The sequence below is a fragment of the Eubalaena glacialis genome, chromosome 6, assembly GCF_028564815.1.
Source record: "Eubalaena glacialis isolate mEubGla1 chromosome 6, mEubGla1.1.hap2.+ XY, whole genome shotgun sequence".
NCBI lineage: Eukaryota > Metazoa > Chordata > Mammalia > Artiodactyla > Balaenidae > Eubalaena > Eubalaena glacialis.
Genome location: NC_083721.1, coordinates 9230715 through 9245442, shown reverse-complemented (window position 1 = coordinate 9245442; position 14728 = coordinate 9230715). Strand labels below are relative to the sequence as shown.

Genomic DNA, 14728 nt, shown 5'->3' with positions numbered 1-14728 from the left:
ACAGAGGTCTTTCCCTGGTGATTAGTTTTGTTTTTCGCAACTGATTTGAAAAATCCCTTGAAATTGCAATGTAATTGGAGACTATCTAAAATATAGCTGTTCAAGAGAACTTTCTGCACTGATGGAAAGAAATATCTGAACTGTCCGATACAGCAGTCACTAACATGTGACTATGCAGCACTTGAAATGCAGCTAAAGCAACTAAAGAACTAATTTTAATTGTATTATTTTGATTAAAATTACATTTAAATAGCCACTAGTAGCTTGTGGATACCATAAGAGTGTGGACAAAGAATGTTGCCTGCCATTTCAGTAAACAAAGGATCAAGCCATCAGCCACAGCGGCCGACTGCACCGGTGCACACTGAAGGGAATTCAGGATGGAGAAAAACAGGATACTGGCTCTAGATGGTTCAGGAGCACATCAAAGGAATAATTTCAATAAGCCCAGACTCTTGCATCTTCCCATACATCGAAAAGTGCTAAATTCATTAACTTGAGATGTCTGGTTTTCTTTAATTAGCAACAATCGATGTTCCGACTACCTGGGTTGTTTTTATGTTTTGTTTTGTTCTGTTTTTGCAAAAACTCCTACATATCCTGGCTCCTCCCTTACCTCTTCAGAACAGTCCCTCAGCTATCTGAGAGGCTGTATCCCAGGCTTAAGTCCCCTAGGTTGTGCATTTTCTTTCAGTCGACAAGAGACAGCACAGAAATGAAAATGATCTTATAGACCCCCTAATTCCTGTTTTAAGTGGTAAATAGTAAGGAAGAAAATTAATTTCCCACCACTGAGCTAATTTATGAACTTTCTGAGGATCCATTTCCTCGCTTGAAAATGGAGATAAGAAGATGCATCCTGATGAGTTATTTTGAGTGTGAGTGAGAAAGGGCTGCAAAGCCCCTTTGCACCTGTGCACTTCAGGACCTGCATACAGGTAACCTGACAACCCTGGAAGTATCTAGTGAGGCAACCCTATGATGATTCAGTAAACACTCCCCACTAACACGTGAGAATCATCCAAGGATAGGGCAATAGGTTGGCTTTCACATACTTACGGGAGAAAGCAACACACACTTGATCCCTACCATGTTCTCCCAACTTATTCCACAACTCTAGGTTACAAAGACCTCAGTTCGAGCGATATTTTTCAAACACCACGAAAAACAAAGTCTGTACAAATGACCCATTTCTTCAAGCGCAACCGCGAAGAGTTGAACATCTGGGTGAATAGGAGGAGAACAAAGGATAGGGTTCAGTTTAAACACAGTCAACACAGCCAATCAGAACGATTCTCTGATACCAGGCAGGAAGTCGCCACCAGCGACTTTTCAGCAGGACTGTCCTGCAAACTTGCCTGATGACCCTTCTCTACGTTCCCTGCACCACGGAGAGGGCGCCGGCGAGCCCAGCCCTGAAGGGGCGGAGCCTGCGCCTGCGCTTGCGCGCTCAGCCTGGCCGCTCCGGGCGTGGGACCTGCAGGTGCGCGCTCTGCAAGCCCCAGATTCCGCGCACTCTGACGCGCTGCGCCATTGGGAAAGCACAACCGGCTTGGCTCTCCACCTAAGGGCACCGCACGCCCAGCACCCGGCCATGTCGTCCTGCGCCCGCGTGGCGCTGGTCACCGGGGCCAACAAGGGCATCGGCTTCGCCATCGTGCGTGACCTCTGCCGGCAGTTCACGGGGGACGTGGTGCTCACGGCGCGGGACACAGCACGGGGTCAGGCGGCCGTGCAGCAGCTGCAGGCCGAGGGCCTGAGCCCGCGCTTCCACCAGCTGGACATCGACGACCTGCAGAGCATCCGCGCCCTGCGCGACTTCCTGCGCAAGGAGTACGGGGGCCTCGACGTGCTGGTCAACAACGCGGGCATCGCCTTCAAGAGTAAGGGGCTGGGTGCTCCCAGGCGAGGCGTTCACCGCCGAGCATCTGCATCCGGGATGGGCCGTATCTGTCGGGGAATCGCTGCGGTGGGGCTTCTCCCGCCTATGGGGTCCAGAATGACTTCCTAGGGAACGAGAAGGGAAAGGGGGAGGGGTGCAGCTAGAGCGGAGTCTGCAGGGAATTGGATGCTTTCTAGCCAGAGGGAACTTTGCTTCTTTGGCTCGGAATCCTGGGGACCTTTTCTAGATTGCCCCACAGACTCTTTCTGATTGGACTTTGGGGTAGTTGGGTTAATTTTTAATGCATTTTGAAATAAACAAATTGCAAAAACTGATGCACAGAGATCCCGTGTGTGTGCACCCTTTGGGCAGCCCCCCCCCCGTAGTGGTGCCATCTTACAAAACCACAGGGCATTATCAAACCCCGAAATTCACACTGGCACAATACTACTAACTAGACACCACTTTTACACAAAATTCAACAGATTTCACGTGCACTATTTTCTTTATATCTTCCTATAGAATGTTACTTGATGGCTACTATTTATTCACTCAAGTTTTCTTTTCTCCTAAAAGCTGTTGATTCCACACCGTTTCATATTCAAGCAGAAGTGACTATGAAAACAAACTTCTTTGGTACCCAAGCTGTGTGCACAGAGCTCCTGCCTCTAATAAAACCCCAAGGTGAGTCTGATGAGGAGCCCAAACTGCAGTGTTTCTGGCAAGATCTGGGCCCCGCCTGCCTCTGGTCTCATCTACAGGCCCCCCTACCTCTCCTGCTCAACTCCACTGGCCTCCATCTGTGTCGCCATCCGGCCAGGTGCCCTGAGGCCTCAGGTCCCTCTACACACTGCCCAGGTCGTTGGTGCTCTCTGTCCAGCTGCTGTTTGCACATCTGGCTCTTTCTTCTCTTTCCATTCTGAGCTCAAAGGTCTCCTCTGAGAGGCTCTTGACTTGCTCCGTGCCCCTCACAGCGGCGTTCCCTTAGGAGTCCATCCCAGACCTTCTCTCCTCCGTCCCCCTCTCAGAGTGATCTTACTCAGGCTAGCGGGGTTTTCTACTCCCACCAGTTCATTAGGACCTACTAAAATCTGTCACCTGCCTAGAACATTCCCAGAGCTCCAGGCACACATTTTGTCTTCTTGCCTCTCCATCTTAACCTGATTCCCATCCTTCCTCCCCTGAATCCCCCCACCTAAAACAAATATTTCCAAAGACTCATCCTTTCCCCAAATCATCTTGGTCACTGATCCCATCATCCACCCACCAGGATCCTGGAGGTCACCACACCTGCCCACTTATTGCCATTTACCAGGTCCTAAGAGTTGTCCTACTGATTTTCTTCCCAGGACTTCACCCCCATCCCAGCTCTACAAACAGGCCCTCAGCTGTCATTTCTAGACAATTGTAAACTCTTCTAAGGGACTCCCCCCGCATCTTGAGTCCTTTGCTTTCTGGGCATTCTCTATACTCTGCATGCTCACTCCCCCTCCCAAAAATCCTTCAGGTGTGAAATCCAGGCCCTTAGCATGACTTGTAGGGATCTCCATAATCCGACCTGCCGAACACCAGGTCCATTTTAACTGCCCTTCAATTTGCTCCATGTTTCAAACAAAACAAACTCTCCTATTCCTTTGGGTTAAACTACTATAATACTTACCCCGAAGTAATGGGCCAGGAGGGGAACCACCACCCATTAAACATACCAAATAAGGCAAGCAGATACTTTTAGAAAGATTAAGAGGCATGGCTGGATGCATTTACAATTTACACTCAGCTTCTGCCCTGTTTCCCCATCCTGTCCTCCTGGAAAGTTCTACTACTTCTAAGAATTGGTTCACTAGGACCTAAAAAGTCAGCTCTTTAGAGTGTCACCTAATTCCTCCACTCGTCCCAACACTTGAGGGCTGCAGTGGGGTTCCCTGTGTCAGCTGCATATGCTGTATTCTTCTTGGACCTCGTGCTGATGACTTCTGGCCCACCACTTTTCTTACTTAACTGGGCTGTTTCTTGCTGTGTCTGGGCTTTGTCCAGAAGGAGGAATGAGTACCCTCCGGATGTGCTAAGGCAGCCTCTGGTTAACAGTTTATCTTGCCTCACGAAAGCTGGAGTAAATGGAATTTTAAATACATGCTATATTCTCAGTATGAGTGCAGCAAGGTTTACTTGCCTTTTGAAATAGGAGAATTCTTGTTTTGTTGGGGAAAAGCTACAGCAGTTCATGTTATCATGACTTAATCGAGCGTCTGATTCTCTTCTGAGTCTACAGTCTCACCTAGTTGGGAGGAGAGGGTTCCAGGTGGCTGGCTCTGATCCCTGGGGATCCAGTCAGTGGGAGGGGCTGGCATGGAACACACTGGGAAGATGAAGCAGCCACATCCAGGAGTTTATTACCTGGAGAGAACTTTGGATCTCCTGGTCAAGCTTCCCTAATACGGGTTAGTATTTTCACTGCTGATTCTAGACTTCCTGGGGTAGACTAGTTAACACAGAATAAAAAAGGTTGTCATTTGATTACTGATTATAACCAACCTAGAAGAAGTTGATAGTATTTCTCTGTCTACTGTCCAGGTTGAAGACCCATGAAAAAAGTAATGTCAAGGCCCTTTTATTGATAGTAATATAGCTGCCTTTCCCGTTTACCAGTTAACCATTCTGACTTCTGCTCCTGCAGGTTTTTTTTCTTTCTTTATGCCTTTCTATATTTTGCATTTTTAATTCATGAAATATGTGTTATTTTTGTTGTGAGAGAGGCTTGGTCATGTTTTTGAGAGCGAAATAAATTATCCTAAATATAGCATCTCTGGTGCTTACTGCAACATTTTGACAAATTGGTTCTATTCTATCTTAAGGACAATGTCATTTCTATTAATTTACTAGTTGCTTCTTACTCTTTACATGTTCTAGATTAGAAGGAGGACATGGAATAATTGACCCGTTTCAAAAATGTGTTCATCTTAGAAGAATGCCCAGAAGATTAATATGGCAATTTCGCTAAATCAGTTTATGTATTTCAGAGAATCATTGAATGGGAGTCCTAATGCCATCTACTAATTTATTTGTTGATATTTTCTGAACTTCCAAACCTTTAGTGGGATAGACATCAAAGCTAACTGACTATGGCAGCATGACATGCCATTTCTGTTGCCACATTTTTCCCCAGAGAAAAAAAGGGTTTAACATTTTTGTCCATGCCTGGTAATTTTTGGTTGGAAACGGGACATTGCAGAATTTTATAGCTACTCTTGCTATTAGACCCTACCTCCCATGGGCTTGCGGTTGTTATTTGCTTATTTGTTCAGTGACTGGCTAGATTATTTTTTGAAGTTGAGTCTCCGCCCTCCGCCCCTTGCAGTGTGAAGTTTGTGATGTTTCATCTCAGAAAGTACAGCCTAGCTGAGACGCACAGTCACACTGGGATTACTGTGGGTTTAGCAGAACACTCTTTTGCTGTCTTTTTCCTGGACCGCACCCAGCTGTTAAGCTCCATTACTTGCTGGCTGATGACTCCACTGTTTTTAACAAGGCACAGCATAAATTGCTTCACAGATGGATCTCCATCCAATTAAATTCAGGCTCTTTTGAAAGGGTGGTTTTGGTGGTCTGTTCTGCACCGAGAAGGGCTCTTCTCCTTATCTTTCTCTAGTTTTCTCTGGCAAACTTGCTGACTTACATGATTTAGTTTATATTTCTAACAAAGCTACCAATCTCCTAATTGCTTCTCAGCACGACTTCCGTTGTTTTTGAGAGTGCCCTTAGGGTCAAACTTCCCCACACTCTGTTTCAAATGAAATCACATCCTTTGGGGAGAGCGTCAGACCTCTCAGTTTTTATGTCCTGACTCTTTCCCCCTCTTGTGCAAAATCTCTAAGCCACAGGTCTGAAGATAGAGGCAGGGATGATGACACTTCTCTTTGTGACACTCCTGCTTTAGGAGCTGGGAGGGAAGAGCAGCAGTGGTCTCTGGTCTTCTCAGCTTGCCTCTTTGCGTGATACTTCTGCCTTACAAACAAGCTGGGGAAAGGGCAGTCTAGGCCCCAGTGTTCTCAGGATGTCCAGCCCAAGGTAGAGCCTTTGTCCCACAAGTGAGGGCTGGGTCAAAGAAGGAAGTCCTCACCTCCTAAATGCACTTGCCAGGAACTGAACCTCTGCAACAGGTAGCTGAGAAGCAGGATGAGAAATGCTGATGTCCTACCCATCTTGGGAAGATACAATAGTCTTGTGTTCTCAGATGCACCATCCTAGAGTGAAGTTTCCATTGTTATGGCCAGAAAGGGGGAAAGGAAGGAGCAGGTCATGGTTGAAATACCACAGAACAGACTGTTCTTACCTGAGTTGTTGGAGATATTCAGGAATAAAAGTTTCTTCATTTGCTGTATGCCCTCAGGACCATTACCAGAGACTTTAAATAGTTCAGTTTTTAAAATAATTTTCACAAGTTGTTCTGGGTAGTAGATTCACAGAATTCTTCCCATTGTCATTACTTATTTCTTGAATTTAAGTGAAATAATTCATTCCTGTAATTTTCAAAATAATTAGATGTAATTTTTAAAAACTTTAGAAATAACAGATTGTTACTTATAATAATAAAACAGATAAAACCCAATGAGTAACCCCCTCCCAAAATACGTTCTCTTCCTTCCCTAATGTCCTCTTACAAGAGGACATGAGGACATAAATCCTGTCCCAAATTTGGCATTCATTGTTCTCGTGCTCAGCCTTTCTATGTAATGACTTGTGTTGTATTTTAGGCAGAGTGGTGAACGTGTCTAGCTTTGTGAGTGTCAGCTCTCTTAAAAAATGCAGCCCCGAACTGCAGCAGAAGTTTCGAAGTGAGACCATCACGGAGGAGGAGCTGGTGGGGCTCATGAACAAGTTTGTGGAAGACACAAAGAAGGGGGTGCACAGGAAGGAGGGCTGGCCGGAGACCGCATATGGGGTGACGAAAATCGGCGTCACGGTCCTGTCCAGAATCCAAGCCAGGAAACTGAGTGAGCAGAGAGGAAGGGACAAGATCCTCCTGAATGCCTGCTGCCCAGGGTGGGTGAGAACTGACATGGCGGGACCCACAGCCACCAAAAGCCCAGAAGAAGGAGCAGAGACCCCCGTGTACTTGGCCCTTTTGCCCTCGGATGCTGAGGGGCCTCACGGACAGTTTGTTTCTGAGAAAAAAGTTGTGCAGTGGTGAGCTCACTCACAGCTCTACGCATGGGCCCGATTATGTTCCTGTCCCAATTTCACGGAAAGGACACTTACACTGTCAAAAATATCCCTATGCAAAAAAAAAAAAGAAGAGGAAGAAAAAAAAGAATCAAAATATCCCTATCAAGTCCTCACTGGGAAATGGCTACTAATTCTGTGAAGCCGTTTGTGTTTCCTTCTGTGATCCCAAGGGAGGCAAAGTGGGATGGATGACAAATAATAAATAAAGGTCAATAGATGAATAAATAGTTCTTTATAAATGTCCATTTATGCAGACTCTTAAAGGCTGAACCAGCTCAATTACTCATAATTGTTGGACCTACTTTGGAGGACAGATGGGTGTCCACTCTACTATTCATTCTACTTTTCTGTTTGAAATCTTTTCAAGGCAAACATCTGAAACCAAAAAGTCTTGGTTCTGCCACCTTCCTGCATGACCTTGATCAAAATACTGTATCCCCTCAAATGTAAAATGGGGATAATAGTCATAGGATTGCTGTGAAGATTAATTGCCCCTATATAGGTGACAATGTTGAAATCACATTGGAATTGCACAAGTGTCCTGTATCACGAGTCCCTGTGAGGGGGGCCCAACACCACCGAGGGCAGTGACGAGAAGCTTCGTACTGCCCAGCACCACTCCTGGCTTCCACAAGGCCCCAGGGACTGTCCACCACATTCCCTCCCTTCACAGAAGCACTCTGTGTAAAATTCCGTAAAAATAACACATAATTGGGTATGCCACTTACCAAGCTGACATAAAACAAAACCAAAATATAGGCACTTTTAGCAATCCTAAGGATTATGTAACCATCCTAATCAGTGCCTGGCACAGAGTACGAGCTTCATAAACAACCCTCCCACGTGAGGGCACACTGGGAATCCAGAGAGCTGGCTACCCTGCCCGCTGAAAGTCTAATCACAGGACCATTTGCCCTACTTCTTTGTTTTGATTTTCTCTTAAGCAGGCTGGGGGAGCTACATGCTCAGAAGCAACCGCCCTAAGTAATTTTTTTTTGCATTTTAGGAAAAAGCAACCATTCCCATTCTGCAGGGGATGATGGGCCTGGCCCAAAACAATTACTCTGCACACTTTTTCTCCTTTTGGAGATCTGCCTAATACTTTTTGGTCAACTGCCAGGAATCCCTAGCTCCCTATTAACCCTTCACCCTCCAGTTTTGCCTGGGCAAAGCAACCTCTACACCCTGCAAACCACTATGCCTCTCAGAGCTGGGATCAAAAGAGGATTGTGTATGGTTTGGCTGAGGATGGGCGTGGGGCGGACAGGAGTTGGTCATTTGGAACCTTCTGGAACATTTGGCCCCTCCTTCCCTCCTTGGAAGGAGGGTAGGAGGCAGGGCTGAGTTCTCTAGGAGTCGTGGCACTGGATCCCAGAACTCAGGTCTTCCTGGCTTCTCCCACTGTTACCAAGCCCTGACCACTGCACTGCCCGCCCCCCTCCCTACCGCCCAGCCCGCTCCACGCAAGACTCGCACCACCCTCAGCTCGCCACACTCAGCTCACACCCCGGGCCAGGCCATGTCCTCCCCCACCCGTTTGATGCTGGTCACCGGAGCCGACAAGGGCATCGGCTTTGCCGTCGTGCGTGACCTGTGCCGGCAGTTCTCCGGGGACGTGGTCCTCACGGCGCGGGACGCGGCACGGGGCCCGACGGCCGTGCAGCCGATGCAGGCCGAGGGCCTGTGCCCACTTTTCCACCAGCTGGACATCGACCTGCAGAGCATCCGCGCTCTGCGCGACTTCCGGCACAAGGAGTATGGGGTCTTGGGGTCTTGGGGTCTCGGTGTCTCGATGTGCTGGTCAACAACGTGGGCATCGCCTTCCAGTGTAAGTGGATGTGAGCTGGTGGGGAGGCGGGGTGCAGCCTCTGTGAGAGCGGCCAGACTGGGCGGGTGGGGCTACTGCCTGAACCTCCGATGTGGGATCTAGAACCCACTCCCTAGGGAAGGAGGACAGACGGGAGGCCGAAAGGAGAGCAAAATCCTCTAAGATTTGCAAGCCTTTCCAGCTAGAGGGCCTTGATCAGACTGTTAAGGATTGCCTCCAGGTTTTCACAGTATCACTCTGATTGAACTTTGGAGCAGCAGGGTGAACTTTTAACTTACTTTGAAACAAACAAACAATTGCACAGAATGGTACACAGATGCCATATGGGCTCCCTTCACTCAGCTTCCCCTGATGGTGCCATCTTACAAAACTACACAGCGTTATCAAACCCCAAAATTCACACTGGCACACTACTGTTAACTAACAGAGACATTATGTAGATTTCAAAGAAAAAAAAATTGTGTCAGAAATGCATTTTTACCGTATGGCTAGTATTTATCAACTCTGTTCTCCTTGTGCCCTAAAAATTGGCGATCCCACACCGTTTCATATTCAAGCAGAACTGGCTACGAAAACAAACTTCCTTGGTACCCAAGATGTGTGCACACAGCTCCTGCCTCCAATAAAACCCCGAGGTAAGTCTGACTGGAGCCCAAGCTGCAGTGCATCTCAGCCCTGCCTGCCTCTGGCCTCATCTACGGGCCCAGCTACCTCTCCTGCCCAGCTCCACTGGCCTCCATCTGTGTCTCTACCTGGCCAGGTGCCCTGCAGCCTCAGGTCCCTCTACACACTGCCCAGGTCGTTGGTACTCTGTCCAGCTGCTCTTTGCACATCTGGCTCTTTCTTCTCTTTCCATTCTGAGCTCAAAGGTCTCCTCTGAGAGGCCCTTGACTTGCTCCGTGCCCCTCACAGGTGGCGTTCCCTTAGGAGTCCATCCCAGACCTTCTCTCCTCCGTCCCCCTCTCAGAGTGACCTGATTCAGGTTTGTGGAGCTCACACTACCAGCAATTCATTAGACCCCCCTGAAGTTTCTTCTGCATCTGGTCACCTGAGTTTTTCTTCTTATCCTACTGGTATTGTGTATTACGTATATTGGTTTCTAGATGATAAACCAACTATACATACTTTGATACTTACAAGTTCAGGAGGTCCCTAGACTATCCTCAGGTTAAATAACTCACCAGAAGGGCCCAGAACTCGGCAAAAAGTTGTTACATTCAAAATAACAATGAATGTAGAAAACGGAGAGTGATTCAGTTCAGCAGTGGTAAAGGCCTCATGGCACAGGGTCTAGAAAGACCAGGCGTGGAGCTGCCACTTGTCCTGTCCCAGCAGATCCTGGGGGCCGCATGTATTTCTCCCCAAAACAACCTGTGACAGGCATGTGGAGTATTACCAACCAGGGAACTCACCCAAGCCTTAATATCCAGTGTTCTTGGTGAGGGGCGGTCACATAGGCATGGCCCACTGCCCTCTTGGCTGACCTTACTCTCCAGCCCCTCCAGAGGTTCAGCTGATACCAGGTAGCCTAAGGCACCCACCATAATCAAGTGTGAACATTGATTATGTAGCCTGAGCCTAGAACACCATATAAACAAGGACAGTCTTCTCAAGCAGGACATTCTCAGGGCTTAATATCACCTCCCAGATGGCCTAGAAAAGGGCAGAAGCTTCCTTTGGCCAAGCTTAGTCCTTCACTTACAGAGAGCGCCCTCTGGACCTTCACTAAGACTCCCTTACATCAAAAGAATCCTTGAGGGGCTTCCCTGGTGGTACAGTGGTTGAGAATCTGCCTGCCAATGCAGGGGACACGGGTTCAAGCCCTGGTCTGGGAAGATCCCACATGCCGCGGAGCAACTGGGCCCGTGAGCCACAACTACTGAGCCTGCGCGTCTGGAGCCTGTGCTCCGCAACAAGAGAGGCCGCGACAGTGAGAGGCCTGCGCACCGCGATGAAGAGTGGCCCCCACTCGCCGCAACTAGAGAAAGCCCTCGCACAGAAATGAAGACCCAACACAGCCAAAACAATAAATAAATAAATAAAATATAACAAAATTAAAAAAAAAAAAGAATCCTTGAGCATGTAAATTTAGTACAAAATTTATTTTACAGATACAGAAATACTATCAGAAATATGCCTAACATTGGGAGGAGCCAGTGTGGGAGAGGAGTAGATTTAGAGGAACAGATAATTCAGCCTATAAAGCCACTGCTTCCATTTTCATGTGTTGGTACAAATTTGATTCTCCACTTGTTCAAACAGCAGTTGCTATTTGTACCTTATTTAGCATACAACTGTTTGTGCAATCTATTTCGTATTGTTAAGAGAGAAACTGAGATGTATAAAATTTTAAAGATTATTTGAGACAAAAATCTGTTTGAATGGGAAACCACCAAACTAGAAGTGGTGAGGATGGCTCCACCGATGGGAACTCAGGAAGAGACTGTTATGGAGAACAGGCTGAAGCAAAGTAAGGAAATTGTTAATTGCCTGCAGCTTCTAGCCCAGGTGGCTGTTGGTGATGGGTGGTCCTTAGGTTCGGATTTTGTCACCTTGAGGCATTTACAGGCTTAGATTTTGGTTTGTTTACATAGGCCACAAGGGAATTAGAGTCAGCTCAGCCTAATGGCCTCCTTGTTTAATTAGTTTACAGCATGGAAATGAGCTGTTAGCTACACCAGTTCTTCATCAACCAGTCATTTTCCATCAATATTACATCCTGTGGAGACTTTATCTCCCATCACCCTTGATCATCAATACCAGTATCTTCCTGTGACTCCTTTACATATGATAGTTGAATATTACCAACAAGGCCAGTGTGACACCATGTCACGGGATGGTAGTGAATGTGACCTGAAAACTAAGACTCAAGAGATGCTGGCACATGAATAGAGTCCCACTCAGTCATAAACAATTCTTTCAGTTCATCACCACGTCCTATGACCATATCCCACAGTGATGTAACTCAGATTCCAGGGCTTCTGCTTGACATTGTCAGGTCACAGAGCAGGAGTGGTCTTCACAAAATGTGGCTTCACACTATCAGGCATCTGTGATAGTTGAGCTAAGAGAGGATATCACCTCCTGCTCTCAGCCGCTCCAGGCACCAGTGTAGTATTGATTTCTCTTGCTGCATAACCCATTTAATCATCCTTTACCCTCATTTCATTCCCCTGCTCCCCATTAGTCATTAACCTTTAATCAAACTGTCTCACCTTCCAAAGTGATGTTAAGTTCGGCCACTGTGCTCATCCTGATTGCCCACAACAATACTAGCCTAACAAGTACCTCCCCTTAGTCCACTCCCATCATATAGGTAGGGTTACCCAGGCCCAGAATTATTGGGTTCTCTCGACTAACAACTAGTCAATACAGCTGCATTTGCTGTCATTCCAAATTTGCCAAATTGGGTGAAGACAATCCACTCCATCAGGTCCTTAAGAATTCTGACAAAAAGTTTAAATCTATAGTTGAGTTGCTTAAGGATTATCCCCTGCCTTCTATATCGGGAGTAGCAGCCCTGGTCCCAGGACCACGGTCAGGTCAGAAAGAGGAAGGTTGAAGTGATGTGGGGAAAAATTTGTAGAGTTGCCCCAGCATCCTCCCCACCCCCTCTTCCCCATGTCCTCCGGAGGAGAGAGGAATCTATCCAGTGGGGACTCTTCCAAGGCCCCCATCATGTCGACTGTGAGCATATGCTCATGAATGTGTGTAAGCCAGCGTGCATACCTTTCCTCCTCAAGTTTGAGACAACCAGCATTTCATTTCCTGTCCCAGTTCTGAAGCAAACCACTACTCTGAGGATGGGAGTGTGCTCCTTGGCCTGAGGATTAGATCTTATCAGTCCAAATCGGTGCAGTGTCTTCTGTTCCAGTCCCCTGATGTAACTTGGACACGTCGATCTACTGCCGGGTATGCAGAGCCAGGTCCAGAAACAGCATGTCATCTCGTCAGGACCCTTTGTACCTTCCCAGAGCTACTACCTGCAACCTGTTTTGCCAGCTCTGTGCCAGGCCTTGGCCTCAAGGAATCTGTCTCATACCCTTCTGCATGCAGTCTATGTTTTTCTTGCTGACAGATGAAACATTCTCTGGCGTTTTGTGCCTCAGACGATGCTAGAGTCATATATGACAATTATCCCATCCGTGTGTTACTACAGCGCCCCATTCCACTCATCTCCTGGACCCAGAGAGTCACTTCAAATAAGCACAGCTGAACATCCACTTGCGGGTTCCAATCCCCTTCCAGTCCAGGAAGTGGTTCTTCTGATGGGCATTAAGTTGTCCTACTTTAATTCCTCCTAACTTCCCATTTGACTCCCAGAGTGTCATGCTTATGTGGGCATCCCTTAAATAATCCAGTTTCCACTGCCCTCCTCGGTCATCATAGAGCTAGGGCTTGAGTCACTACTCCCGAGCTGATAAAAACCCAAACCCAGAGAAAATAGCATGCAGTTCGGCCCACTGAACTGATTTGATTTCACCTTCCTCCATCCGAGCCTTCCTAACTGGATGCTGTCCGGTCACCCTGGAGCTGCCAGCCACAAACCCATCAGCTCTTTGTTGGTCAACAGGGACCTGGCATAGAGCACTGCCCAAGTGACCTAAGATCCTCAGCTGGTCCCAAAGGATGCCTTTGAGGAAAAGACGCTGTCTACTCCTGGGTGCAATGAGCACTCCTCCCATTCCCTGAGCACTTTCCTCGATACACCTTTTTCATTTTCTTTTGGAAATTGGGGCACTGCCCTCCCCATTAGAGCATTTCTTTCTCTACTATCATCCTAGACATCATGGCTCGGACACGTTCCAAGACTGTTTCATTTCCTTGTCTCATAAATGCAGCCTTAATTCATCTCATAGGAAACTGGTGATCTCCAGTGGAAATTCGTGGTCCAACATCCCAGAGAACTGGGTATTCATCCTGCTTGTGCTCACCTTTCTAGGTAATGGTTTGTGTTGTGCTTTAGGTAGAGTGCTGAATGTGTCTAGCAGATAGGGCTTCAAAGCTCTTGAAAACTGCAGCCCTGAACTGCAGCAGAAGTTTCGAAGTGAGACCGTCACGGAGGAGGAGCTGGTGGGGCTCATGAGCAAGTTTGTGGAAGACACAAAGAAGGGGGTGCACAGGAAGGAGGGCTGGCCGGAGACCGCATATGGGGTGACGAAAATCGGCGTCACGGTCCTGTCCAGAATCCGAGCCAGGAAACTGAGCAGGGAGGAGGGGACAAGATCCTCCTGAGTGCCTGCTGCCCAGGGTGGGTGAGAACTGACATGGCGGGACCCACAGCCACCAAAAGCCCAGAAGAAGGAGCAGAGACCCTCGTGTACTTGGCCCTTTTGCCCTCGGATGCTGAGGGGCCTCATGGAGAGTTTGCTTGTGAGAAAAAAGTTGAACAATGGCAATTCAACTCACAGCTCTAACCCATAGGCCGAATTTTGTTACCTGTCCCGATTAGACCCAAAAGACACTTACAGTGTCAAAAATATCTCCTTGTGAAGAAAATCAAACGTCCCTACTGGTAACCAAATGTCACTGTGAAATGGCTACGCATTCTGTGAAGTCTTTTGTGATTTCTTCTGTGATCCCAGGGAAGTGAAAGAAGAATGGATGACCAATAATGAATAAAAATCAGTAGATGGATAAATGGTTCTTTATAAATGTCCATTTGTGCAGACTGTTTATATGCTGAACGAGCTCAGAAATCTAATACACCAGAACAAAGGTCAAGAATAGTGACAGTATTACCTGGGGAAACAACCATTATGGACAGGGCAGATAGGAAATGTTTTCAGCTTTTC

General features: G+C 47.4%; 1 protein-coding gene and 1 pseudogene across 1 annotated transcript; both read left to right on the top strand.

Moving 5' to 3' along the window:
* Nucleotides 1-1446: 1446 nt before the first annotated feature.
* Nucleotides 1447-7330, top strand: LOC133093136 (carbonyl reductase [NADPH] 1). The gene is made up of 3 exons (XM_061192870.1): nucleotides 1447-1883; nucleotides 2459-2566; nucleotides 6634-7330. Exons 1-3 carry the CDS (start codon nucleotides 1595-1597, stop codon nucleotides 7068-7070), a joined length of 834 nt encoding a protein of 277 aa, XP_061048853.1. The 5' UTR covers nucleotides 1447-1594; the 3' UTR covers nucleotides 7071-7330.
* Nucleotides 7331-8624: 1294 nt separating this feature from the next.
* Nucleotides 8625-14350, top strand: LOC133092908 (carbonyl reductase [NADPH] 1-like; annotated as a pseudogene).
* Nucleotides 14351-14728: the final 378 nt, after the last annotated feature.